The 13317-nt window shown below is 43.5% G+C and overlaps 1 protein-coding gene across 1 annotated transcript in view; it reads left to right on the top strand.

Annotated features, from left to right (window-relative positions):
* Hydin (HYDIN axonemal central pair apparatus protein) overlaps window positions 1–13317 on the top strand; it is a 433096-nt gene that overhangs the window by 301980 nt on the left and 117799 nt on the right. Inside the window, exons 37-39 of the mRNA XM_004659564.2 lie at window positions 2650–2832; window positions 6099–6272; window positions 9357–9530. Of these exons, the coding sequence (XP_004659621.2) occupies window positions 2650–2832; window positions 6099–6272; window positions 9357–9530 (531 nt within the window). The remainder of the gene's footprint in view (window positions 1–2649; window positions 2833–6098; window positions 6273–9356; window positions 9531–13317) is intronic.

Raw genomic sequence — 13317 nt, 5'->3', positions numbered from 1 at the left:
AATTTTATTGGATTTACTTGCACTTGATTTTTCATGTTATTCCTTTTGTGCTGTGGTCTGCCCATCACAGTGTAGGAGTCTTATTTAATTTAGGAGCAAGCTACAGTCTACCCTTGAAGTATCTTCAGTGATTATTCCCTTTTATGTTTGCTTCCATTAGGCTTCTGATAGCTACTGGGCCTGGCTGCTCAGAGGGAAGGAGCCTGTGAGGCTCTGGTGGAGGCCCAGGGACCTGATAAAGGGGCTTGTTGTTCTGTGATTCAGGGTATGGGACTGCATGGTCAGGTGGCCCAAGGCAACATGGGGTAAGGGGGGAATGGGACAAAGTAGACTGGTATTGTAACTGTGCTGTGGAAGGGGGAGAGGATGGGAATGTGTGGTGGTTCTGCAATGCTGAAGGATGAAGGGATGGAACAGCAGGTCCCTTGGGAGCCTGTAGCAGGGAGTGGATGGGACTGCTGGGTCCTATGACAGGGTAGGGTAGGGATGTGGGATTGTTGTGGGTTAGATGGCATGCAAGGGTTGGCATGGAGGCCCCTGTGGTGGGAGAGCCTAGGGAGGGGGAACCCTAGCCTGTGCATGTAGGGGCAATGGCATGTGGAGGTTCCTGGTGGCAGCTGGGAGAGCACTAACCTGGGTCCATGTAGAGAGGTGGGGGTGGTGGCAAATGGGACAGCATTCATGTGTGGAGGTCCCCTGAGGAAACACTAGCCTACTGGCCTGGGTCCATGCATGGGGTTTGGGGGCAGTGGTGAATGGGACAGCATTCACGAGCATGGAGGCACATGTGGGGCTACGCTGGCCTTCTAGCCTCGGTCCCCTTGCCTGTGGTTAGTGCAGGAGGGACCTATGCCCATGACTATGGCTAGGATGGCTGCTTGAGAGGATTGGGGGACTGGTGGGCTACCCGAGAGTGTGGGAATCAGCAGATTCCCTGCTTTGCTCCTCCTCACCCTCCCACTGGAGAACTATTAGAGTCTGCTCACCCCTAGAAGACCCAATGAACCCTTAATATCTTGCCTTTCCTTCACTCAGGTTAGACACCATCTTGACCAAAAGACTGCTGATCTTGTTTATTGAGTAATGTGACAGCTTGCTGGAGCTGCCATTACAAATGCCATAGGCCATGGGACCCTCACAATTTTGGGTGCATCAAGCCATCACTGGAGTTGGTTCCTATGAACCCTTCTTTTTATGAGCCTTTATCTTCCTTTTGTGTCTTTCCCAATACGGATATCTGTCCTAGCCTTTTCTTAGGCTGATACCAGTCAGTTTGGTTCAAGACCCACCCATATAATCTCCTTACAACTGTAATCACCTTATGTTTAAGTAAATCACATTTTGATATGCTGAAGGGTTCAGTATTGGAATTTACAGAGATACAAATACATAATAAACACCCATATGTTTCAAGAACCGATCTGAATTGCTGGTAAAAATATAAACAGCACAAGGCCTATGTGTTGATTGCTCATAGTCAGGAAGGTGGTAGGAGGAGAGACAGTTATTCTGAGGGGTCACTGAGTGGCCCAAGGCAGAAGATATCAAAGAGCATCCCTGTGTAAAGAATCTTATAAAGGCAGATAAGCGCTTTGTTGTCCTCATAGCCCTTATATACCAAGGATACAGGTTTGCTTTTCCATTTGACCCAATGGAAGGTGGTCTGCATTCAATGTTGGTGTATCTGGAGGGAGCTTGGGGTGAGGCAGGCTTCACTTCCCAGCAGAGCATCTCTTAATATTGGCTCACACTGCTCTCATGCTGTGGCCCATCCTTCTCTACTAATCAGACCATGACCCAGGATGGCCACCTGCCTCTAGTCATGTCCCAATTCTAAATGAGGAAGATACCTTGCCCAGGTTAAAGAGGATTACCTTGTGTTGTCAAAGCCTGCTGTACCCACTGAGGTGCTAAAAAAGACAATGAGTTGGATGCTGGTCCAACAAAATGGCAAATGTGCTTAACAGTGACATGGAGAATGTTCATAAAAAGTTTAGAGGGGGCTGGAGTGATAACTCAGTGGTTAAAGGCTCTTGCTTGCAAAGCTTGATAGCCTGGGTTCAATTCCCCAGTAATCATGTAAAGCCAAATGCACAGTAGTACATGCAACTGGGATTAATTTGCAGTGGCAGAAGGCCTTGGTATGTCCACACTCTGTGTCTGCCTCTTTCTCTCTGTCTCTCTTTCTCTCTCAAATAAATAAAAAGAATTTTTAAAAAGTTAAAGGGGAAAGCAGTCTTCCAACTTATGTGTAATGTCAAGCATAATTCTGAAATTTTAAGTCTGAGAGGTTACAGCTTTCTTGTACTGGTATTATAAAGTTCAGCTGTAATTCATGTCACCATTTCTTTGTCTATCTCGATTTTTTACAGCCAAACTTTATAATTTTTGGCTCTTGTGAATTCTCCAAAGTTTCTAAACAAATACATAATTCTGATATCTGAACAAATATTAAAACATAAAAACACTATGTACAGAGAAATTTCTAGATAACCCATCAACTATAGTTCTTGCTTGTTAGGACTGGATAATCCAGGGTGGTGGTGGAAAGAACAGTGACTTCTTACTTTGTCCATCTTTCCTTTTTTACCACCCTTCTTCTCCTCTCAAATATTTTCCCTATGTCTTGTCTCTCTTTATCTCCGATAGATGAAGAAGAAATTACCACATCAGACCAGGGAACCTCCTCTAGTACAAAGAGGACATCACTGAGCCGAGGAATCTCTGCCATATCCAACCTGGAAGAGCAGCACAATTTTTTGGCAGAATCCAGAATTTACCAAGATGAAGAAGATGATGATGAGGAAAGTCTAGATAAACTGATATTTCAAAGTAAGTGAACATTTGTGGGAACAAGTACTATCTAGGGAGATATGCAAGTCTATCCAGTACCATGTCACCATTCTCTATAAAACAGCTGCCTTGGGGCTCCCAGCACTGGCTTCTGGACCACCATATGTTGCCTCTAATGAGGAAGTGACCCACCCATTCGCACTGTGCTAAGAGCACAGAAGCCTGCCAAGGAGATCAGCATACATTATAGCCCTCGTGCTGCACTTGTTTGCATTATAACCAGACTATAGTTCAGTTTGAAGGCCTGAGACTCTAATGCTAAATTGCAGCCCACTGGAAGGTATTCAGATAAACATTCCAGAGGAGTGGGGGACATTCTTCTCAGCATCCTTCCAATCAATCGAATATTAAGAAACCTTCCTCTTCGCCTCCCAGCACTGTGGGCCAGTTTTCTCCAAGATGTGTAAGATGTTGAAACCACATTTAGGAATTTGGGTTCAATGAAACTTGGTTTGTAGGTGCTGTTGTGTGTCAGGCATTATGAACCATGATAAAGTATAATCCACTTTATCATGTGCCTACCTCAGGAAACAGGAATTATGGGCATAACTCTTGAGATTCTCAGAGGCGTGCTAAGTCATCATCATTCTTAGCCTTAACTAGGTGAAAAAATTAAAGTGTGAGATTGCTCAGTGGGTAAAGTGCTTGATACACAGTCTAAGAACTTTAGTTTAGACCTTCAGTATCCATGTAAAATGCCAGGCATGGTGGCCTATACCATTATCTCGGAGCTGAGGAGGTGAAAACAGGAGGGTCCCTGGGCTTGTTGGCTAGCAGTGAGTTCAGTGAGAAACAGGCTGTTTTATAAAATTTAAGTGGAAGAGCAATAAAGAAAGACCCTGATGTCAACTCCTACACATATGCCTGCACACATGTATGTGAAGACAAACACAAGAACACACATATACATACATGCATAGCACACACATGCACAAGCAAAAAAAAAACAAAACAGAAGAATATAATGGTAAAACTGAGAAAAGCAGAGAGTTCTTGGTGCCATATCTCATGTTTAGCCCAGCCCAGCTCTACTGACCTGCCCCTAACTGTCCCAATCTCCTTTGGCAGCCTTTTCCCAACCCCAAACCTCCTGACTCTGCCCCCATTCTCTATTCATGAGCTCCTCCAGAACCAACCCCAGACACCCTATGGAGATATAATTAAACCACAATGCTTAGAAAAGTCTGGAACCATCTAAATGCTACTCACTAGGGACTAGCTAAATTAGGATAAATTCAGAGAGTGGGATTTATTTAGCAGCCATTCAAAAACAATGATGTAGATCAATTTTATTAAATGGAAAGATGTCCAAGATACATTATGTTAAAAGTAAGCTGAATTGCAGAACAAAATTTAGAGTGTGGTCCCAGTGTTGTTATTAAAACACTGAATGTGTTTGGGGTGGTGGGATGCATTTGGCTTTATACAATTCTGTATATGATGCCTATTATGCAGCTTGTTTTTGCTGTATTAGATGCCCCTGCTAAGGTCAACTTTTTGTTTGTTAGGGTTTGGCAAGCTTTTCCTATAAATGCAGTACCATGAATATTTTAGTAGTATTTTGAGCTATGTGAGCCTCAGAGTTTCTGTTACAGCTACTCGACTGTGCTCTGTCACATGGAAGGAGCCAAAGACAACACATAATTAGAGAAACTTGACCTGTTTCAATAAATCTTTATTTACAAAAACACGCAATAAGACAGACTTGGCCTATGGGCTGCTTTACAAACCCTTGATGTAGAAGAATGACTCCTGGTGTTTACCTGGGATTGACTTATGGAACAATGACACAAAAACACAATCTCAGACAACCAGGGTTTGTAAGTAAGCAACCTCACAGAGTACACTCCAACTGGAGAGGCACACAGCTGAAAGGGGTGCTCATCTTCTTTTAGGAAAAATACATCTGCTTATTGTCAAGGTTACAGGTAAATAGTTCAAGTCACAGGTAACTAATTAACAAACTTAAAGTGAGTACACCTGGGATTATTTATAAAGGCTAATAATCAAAGGAGTATAAACATGAGAGTATTGAAGTTTTCCCACCTAGAGAAAGAGCAAAGAGAAGTTATACTTAGAGTTGCAGATACCACATGTGGTTTTGGCAAAATGATGTTTATTAATAATATGGATGACATGTCAGCTTTGAAAGAAAACAGAGCAGCAGAGAAAATATGAAGACAACATATGTAAGATTAATGAAATGTATCTACTGCTGGAGAGTAGCACAGTGTCAGCAAGGCAGGTGAAGATTTGGCTAAAGATTCAACTTTGAATTCCTACACTTTCATATCTAAGTCATTATTTTAATAACTTATGCATTAATTCTGTACATATAAATATTTACTCATTTATTCAGCCATAGTCCTTAATATGGGAAATTCAGCAATTTTTTAAATATTTGACCCCTATAAACAGTTTCCCTCTCCCCACAACTGTCATCTTGACTTTTCACCAGAAGAGATTCCCCAAAATAGAATTTCAGTCAAAGAGTATATTTTAAAAATTTAACAGTTGTGGGAAGGGGCTGGAGAGATGGCTCAGCAATTAAGAGCTCTTACCATGCAAGCATGAGAGCCTGAGAGGGCCTGATTCTCCCTGAGTTCAATTCCTCAGCACCCATGCAAACAGCTGGGAGTAGCCATGCATACCTGTAATGCCAGTCATGTGGGGTCAGCTAGTCTGTCTGAAAGAAGCAGCCTCAGCTTCAGTGAAAGATTCTGTCACAGTAGATATGCAGGTGAATAAAAAGAGAACAACAACATTATCCTCTGACCTCCATCTGCACACACACACATGTGCATATAGCACATACACACATACACACAAAGAGAGCACAGCATATATACTATAGACACACACAAATATTACAGATAAATTATTAACCAATAAGAACATTTTCATGCTCCACAGATGGGGACCACTATAGCACTTTCCATTTTCTTTTTTTTTCTTTTTTTTTTTATTTTTTTGGTTTTTTGAGGTAGGGTCTCACTGTAGCCCAGGCTGACCTGGAATTTACTATGGAGTCTCAGGGTGGCCTTGAACTCACGGCGATCCTCCTACCTCTGCCTCCCGAGTGCTGGGATTAAAGGCGTGCGCCGCCACACCCGGCTTACTTTCCATTTTCTTAAAAGCAGTATTTTTTAATAAATTCCCATCTCCATCAGCATCCATATAAATTCTGATAGTACACACATACATGCAAATGTGCACACATATACACATTTATTTTTAATTTACAGCTGAAAATATTCAGAGTAATGATAGCCACTCTGCAGAGGAAGTTGGAGAAGTGGAAAACAATCCAGTGAGCAAGGCAATTGCTCGCCACCTGGGCATTGACATTTCTGCAGAAGGCCGCTTGGCCAAGAACCGTAAAGGCATTGCCATTATCATCCACGGAACACCTTTATCAGGTATGTGACAATTATGAGATGAAGTTCTGATCAAAGATGCCATATGTCTCCCATAAGCAACAGTGGCAATGTCAGCCACATGGTCAGGGCAGATAGTAACAGCTTCATTTGGAACAGCATACCAGAATGATTACATACATATACCCAGAGCATGCAGCCCTGTGTCACATCAAAGCACTGACATTTACAGCTATGTGCCTCTGGGAATTTTTAGTGAAGTCATCTGTGATCTGTGTCCTTATCTGTAAAATAGTGCTAATGATATCCCTTTTGTTTTAAATTTATTTACAAGCAGGAAGAGGGAGAGAGAAAATGGGTACAGCAAGACCTCTTGCCACTGCAAACAAACTCCAGATTTATACACCACTTTGTGCATCTGGTTTTATGTGGATACTGGGCAATCGAACCTGGCTGTCAGGCTTTGCAAGCAAGCACCTTCAACCACTGAACCACCTCTCCAGACCCAGCATCTTTTTTATAGTTCTGAGAAATTAATGAGAACATTTGTATGAAATATTCACCTTAAGCCAGGCATGGTGGTACACACCTTTAATCCCAACACTCAGGAGGCCAAGGTAGTGAGATTGCCATGAGTTCAAGGCCAGCATGAAACTACATAGTGAATTCCAGGTCAGCCTAGGTTAAAGCGAGAACCCTACCTGAAAAAAAAAAAAAAAAAAAAAAGGCTTCCGGTCAAGATGGCATCCTCCTAACCATGCTTCAGCTCCCAGGGCTGGGGCTCCACTATGAAGTCTTAGCAGACCTGCAGTAGGTGAGCACAGAGGGGCACATTAAGGAATCTGCTGTTTATCATGCTTTCAAGCAGCCCACTAGACCACTGGGTCCTTCCAACCACCCAACCCAGGTGCCACTCTCTGACAAGGTTCTCTGCTGCACTACCTGCAGGCGGAGGCTCCTCTGACTGGGGCCTATGCACTGTCCTTCTCTCCCCCAGCCCCCCTGCACAGCATCTGTTAGTAACCACACACCATCCCTCTCTCCTGGAGCCCCCTACACACACTGTGTCTGTCAGTGACCATGAGCCATCCCTCTCTCCAGGAGGCCCTCCCATTGCATCTGTCAGTGATTGCATGCCTTCCCTCTCTCACAGAGGCCCCACCACTGCATCTGTCAGTGACTCTTGTACACTGCGTCTGTGGCCCACTTGCACTTCCCTGGCTCCCAGAGTTCCCCTCCATTGCATCTGTGGCGGCCTGTGCACACTTCCCCTGTCTCCCAGAATCTCTCCCCACTGCATCCAGCCCACAGCTAGCTCATGAAGTCTCCACTGGCTGAGCCCACAGCACACTTGTGATCCTATCTCTAGCAGCACTCCTTGTCTTGCATCTTGGCAGGATGGCATGCAGACTGCCTCCTCCCACTCTCAGACTCCCCACACCTTGTGCTACCTAGAGGCACCATTGTGTGTGCCCCTTGGCCAGTGCCCATCTTCCCCACACCAGCCAACTCCCTGATCTGGCCTGGGCTATAGAAGCCAGCCACCCACCCCCATCTCTCCAGTGCTCCTCCCTGCTCCAAGTGACAACTGGGGTGACACATCAGCCCCAGAGGGGAACACATGTAACTGCGTTGGGGAACCAGTGAGTCCTCTAAAACCTGCCTATCTGGTTTCAATAAGAGAGCAAGGGCAGGAACAACTGTGACAGCCCTGGAGCCATAGGCAAGACATAGCTGAGAACAAGTCAAAGGGATCCCAGACCTTCAACCCCACCTTTGGTAGTAATCACCAGTACAGAGTGGTCAGTGTACTTACTGTCTTCACAACCTGCACATCCCAAAATACAAAGCCATCATTAGCCTATTCTAGTCAAACATAAAATGGAACACTCAATGAAGACACTATAATGGAAAATTCTTGCTTCCTCCTTAATTAAATAAGATTTCCACACTGTGATGGGCAGACTACAATGCAAAAGAAACAACGCAAAACATCAAATGGAGGGAGCTCCAACAAGATTGCCTAGTCCCACAATGGAATTCTCCAATTAAAACATAGAGGAGACAACAGGTGGGCATGGTGGCACATGCCCTTCATTCCAGCACTTGGGAGGTGGGGGGAGGAGAATCACTGTGATTTCAAGGCCAGCATGAGATTGCATAGAGAATTCTATGTCAGCCTGGGCTAGAGCAAGACCCTACTTCAAAAAGAAAACAAAACAAAAAAATCTTTCTCAAACTGTTAAATTGCTAACATCAGAGATACAGGTTAAAAGGAAAAACACCTCATTTTGAATTGGCATATTTTTGAATTGTTTGACCTTCTATTCTTTTGATTTTAAAAGACATTGTTAAAATGTTAAAATAAAATAAAAGCTGGGCGTGGTGGCACACACCTTTAATCTCAGCACTTGGGCAGCAGAAGTAGGAGGATCGTCGAGAGTTTGAGGCCACCCTGAGACTACACAGTGAATTCCAGGTCAGATTGGACTAGAGCAAGACCCTACCTCAAAAAAAAAAAAAAATCTCAGACAGAGAAACAAAATATGGAATCAAATGAACTCCAAACGCATGCACCATCTTGTGCATCTGGCTTAACTGGGTGTTACAGAATAAATAACTCTTGGGTCCTTAGGCTTTGCAGGCAAGTGCCTTAGCCACTAAGCTATCTCTCCAGTCCAGGCTCTTGTTCATTTTATCTATCACTGGCTCTGACTCCAACCCTCCTGCTTTTTACTTATAAGAATCTTTGTGGGCCAGAGAGATGGCTTTGCAGTTAAGGCACTTGCCTGCAAAGCCTAAGGATCCATGGTCAACTCCCCATATCCCACACAAAAGAGATGCACAAAGTGACACATACACAAGGTTGCACATGTGCACAAGGTAGCTTATGTGTCTGGAGTTTGATTACAGTGGCTGGAGGCCCTGGCACACCAATCCCCCCACCCTCTCTCTCTTTCTCACTCTCTAATTTAAAAAAAAAAAAAGGCTAGTCTGTTGGGCTTGTCAAAAGACACTTGCACGTGGAGCACTCAGAAATCATTTTATAATATCCTCTGTGCTAGACTTCTGTCTAGGACACTGAACAAATAAAAACCAGAAAATTCAGTGCTCTGGCTTTTACAGGAAAGACAGCCAATGCCATCAGCTTGGCTAGATACTACAATGCAGCCTGCTTGACCATCGACTCCGTTGTCCTGGAAGCAGTGTTGGATGGCAATAACATCCCCGGGACTCGAGCTCGTGAGCTGTGCATCAGAGCTGCCATTGAGCAGTCCATGAAGGAAGCAGAGGAATCCGGTAAGACCCCATTCTTCCTGGGTCCTGGTGGTTGAGTGGCCAGTATCCCTAGTGGTAAGGCTCCTCTTCTCTGCCCCACATTGAGCTCATCTCCCACAGTTTGACTTGTAACATAGTATCAGTTCAGCCCAAAGAAAAATTCACTTCACCAAGCATGTAGAGGGCATCCTAATCTGCTCAATGCAGGTGTGTACTTGGCCCTGTAGAGAACAGGATGGAGAGATTAGCCCATACCTTTGGTGGGCTGACACATGGAGGGGAAGCACACATGAGTTCATTCAGTACAGAGGACAATACTGTTGTCACAGAAGTTCTAGCTTCTGTGAAAGCTCAACTTTGAGGGGATGAGAAGGTTCCAATATGAATGATTATGGGAGTTCCTTTGGAAATAGGTTTTAGAGGAGCAAATATTAACTGCAAAAGTAGGGACTAGGGCCTGGGGAGACAACTCAGTCTGTTCAAACATAAAGACTTGAGATAGAGCCCCATAACCCATGTGGAAAAAAAAAGAAATGTATAGTGATACAAATGCTTATAATCACATAGCTTGGGAGGCACAGACAAGAGGATCCCTAGAGCTCACTGGCCAGCCAGTCAAGCCTAACTGATGAGCACCAAGCCCATGAGAAATCTTGTCTCAAAAGGAAGTGAATGGCATGCCTGAGGATGAGAACAGAGGTTGTTCTTTGACTTATACACACATACAAAATAAGTGACAAGAACATTCTAGACCAAGAAAGTGAGGAACTTGATAGTAAATTAGGAATGTTGGGCTGGAGAGACTGCTTAGTGGTTAAGACACTTGTCTGTGAAGCCTAAGGACCCAGGTTCAATTCCCCAGTACCCATGTAAGCCAGATACACAAAGTGGCACCTGTGTCTGGAGTTCGTTTGCAATGGCTGCAGGCCCTTGTATGCCCATTCTCTCTCTCGCTCTCTCTGTCTCTCTCTCTCTCTCTCTCTCTCTCTCTCTCTCTCTCTCTCTCTCTCTCAATTCCTCTCTCTCCCCCAACTCTCTCAAATAAATAAAAAAGATTAATTTTTTTTAAATTAGGGATGTAAAGGCAGATTGAGGCCATGCCTAATTAACCTTGACTAGGAATATTTATTTAAGGACAAGAGAAATTTGTGCAGTTTTTACTATATGGTTTCCCAGAAAGTCAATCTAGGAAAGTAGATTTTTCAGTGTATTATAGAGAAAGCAACAGTGAAGCAGAAGATGAATGGTTCTAGATCATCTAGCTCTGTGCCCACTTTCATGGTAATGAGTTCAAGGAATGGGAAACATTCAGGAGGATCACACCAAGATTTCTAGCCACAGAAACTAGAAAAGGAATGACATCATTTTCCAAGATATGGAACCCAGGAAGAAGAGGAAGATTGATAGAAAGGAAATGAATTGAGCCTTTGGACTCCTTTGTAGCCTGGTGTGCTCCTCCCATCAGAAATCAAGAGTCTTGGCTCCATCAGGTCATCTGATGATCACAGGACAGGAAAGCAAGAAAAATACACAATGGAAAAAATTATATTGAACACAAAGCAGAGTATCTGCTCAGAGCTGGATTTTCTGTACATAAACAGTTATAACAGAATGACACAATTCCTAATAGTGCCACCACATCTGCAAGTGGATAAATATGGCTGAGGTTTGCAAGAGTGACCCTCCCTCTCAGTACCTGTGCTTAGGATACTCATGGAAATAAAAAGCACTTTGGTGGGGAGATAAGATAAATGGACCTTCCATGAAAATCCCCAGAAATGTTATGACTCGGATTTCCTTAAATTTTCATCTCCTTTTCTGATAGTTCGTCATGATCTATATGGTTGTGTTAGCATCCTGAGCCAGGTGGTGAATATGAGTTCTTTCAGAGCTGAGAAAGTAATGTCAAGCACCTTTCTCAATGAAGCAAGGGCTACAGCCTCACTGAAATAGCTCAGAAAGGTTCAATGAAAGGAGAGGACCTCAGGGAAGACTCACATTTTTAGAGGAAGAAAGGAAGGGAAAGTTGGGGAGGCTGATAGGGCAGATGAGAGTCCCAAAGGCAGAAGAACTCAACAGAGCAGACCCTAGTGAAGAGGAAAGAGCCCTGGGACTTCAGGAAAAGGGGGAAAGGTAGGGCTTTCACATCTTCCTGATATATTGTTCCAGCAGCCCTTTTCTCTAATGAACATATGATTTTTTTTCACTTATTTCTTTTTTTGTCTGTCCTACTACTTTTAGAATAAAACTTTCCATGCCAGAGATTTGTGTAATTTTTTCACTTATTCCCAGAACTGAGAGCAATGCCAACCAAGCACATAATTGACATATAACTAAAATGTGATTTTTAAGGCATTGAACCCATAAATGAACAGACTCAGATATTGTTGAGACTTCAACCAGTCTCTGATGCCTTTAGGAGCCTCAGTGGAAGAGTTAGGTCCTAACCTATGTTTGTTGTTCACTGTGAAACTGACAGGCTGTAATGAAGTAAATAAGTCCAAACATGTGGCCAAGCAGAAACCACTAATCACAGGGGGGCTACAGGGTACCTTAACTTTGGCCAGTCCTGGCCAAGGTGTGCTGGCTTACACATTAATATTAGCATGCCTTCCATATAATAGGTTAAATAAAATAAATCATTAAAAATTGGTTTTTACCTTTTTATATGGCTACTAGAAAATTTTTAATCACATACATTGTGACAGCAGTGGTCTGGACCACTGTTTTGAGAAATTGAGCAGTGAAGAGCAAGAAAGAAAATGGCGATGATTGATAAGGAGGTATGTTAATTACTTAGCAGTTGTTGGGACAAAATACCCGACCAGAAGCAACTTACGGATAAAAGGGGTTTTTCTAGCTCATGGCTTCATAGGGTACATCCCATCATGGCGGAGAAGGCATGACAGCAGGAGCAGGAGGCCAGATGGTGACATTGCAGCCACTGTCGGGATGCAGAACGTGAACAGGAAGTAAGGCTTGACTACAAAATCTCAGCGCCCACATGCAATAACCCACTTAAGTTTTCATCTCCAAAAGAAGATTCCACAACTTTCCCAAACAGCACAACTAGTTGGGAACCAAGTATTCAAACACATGAGCCTATGGTAGCATTTTACACTCAAACCCTAACAGGAGAGTGAAAAAGGAAGGAAGTCAAGTGAAAAATCTTCCTAGGATCATATCTATAACTTATTGTTGAAATATGGAGGGTGCTATGGATAGGGAATAGCTAGAGACATTTGGACGCTGTAGAAGAAAGTGATGGCAGGGACGACTGGAGAAATGGCTTAACAGTTAAGGCACTTGCCTACAAAGACAAAGTTTAATTCTCTAGGACCCACATAAGCCAGATGCACAAGGTGGTACATGCGCCTAGAGTTCATTTGCAATAGCTGGAGGCCTTAGTGTGCCCATTGTTTCTCTCTCTGCCTGCCTCTTTCTCTCTTTCTCTCTCTCTCTCTTTCTCTCAAATAAAAATAAACATTTTTTTTAAAATGTATGGGAGGGAGACACAGTACACAGTGAAGTGAGCAGGTACCAGTAAGGTAGGAAGTGGATCAATTATGGCTAAGTCATGATACCAGTGGCTAATGCTTCTGAGGAAGTGAGCATAGTGGAGAAGTCTGGGTAATGGGCATGGATGGGCATGGTACCATCCAGTTCTATAACTACAGCAGGGACTTGGTGCAGCTGCTTCATGAAGGGCTTCAGCCTCTTTAGCTCCCCAGTGGGTACAACAGAGTCCCTGGACCTATAGCCAGCTCCTAATAAAACAAAGTAAATAGTAGCAACAAATCTCAGTTAA

Source organism: Jaculus jaculus, chromosome 1 (genome assembly GCF_020740685.1).
Source record: "Jaculus jaculus isolate mJacJac1 chromosome 1, mJacJac1.mat.Y.cur, whole genome shotgun sequence".
In the NCBI taxonomy this organism is placed as follows: domain Eukaryota; kingdom Metazoa; phylum Chordata; class Mammalia; order Rodentia; family Dipodidae; genus Jaculus; species Jaculus jaculus.
The sequence above is the reverse complement of the archived record's forward strand: the minus strand, read 5'-3'. Positions and strand labels throughout refer to the sequence as shown.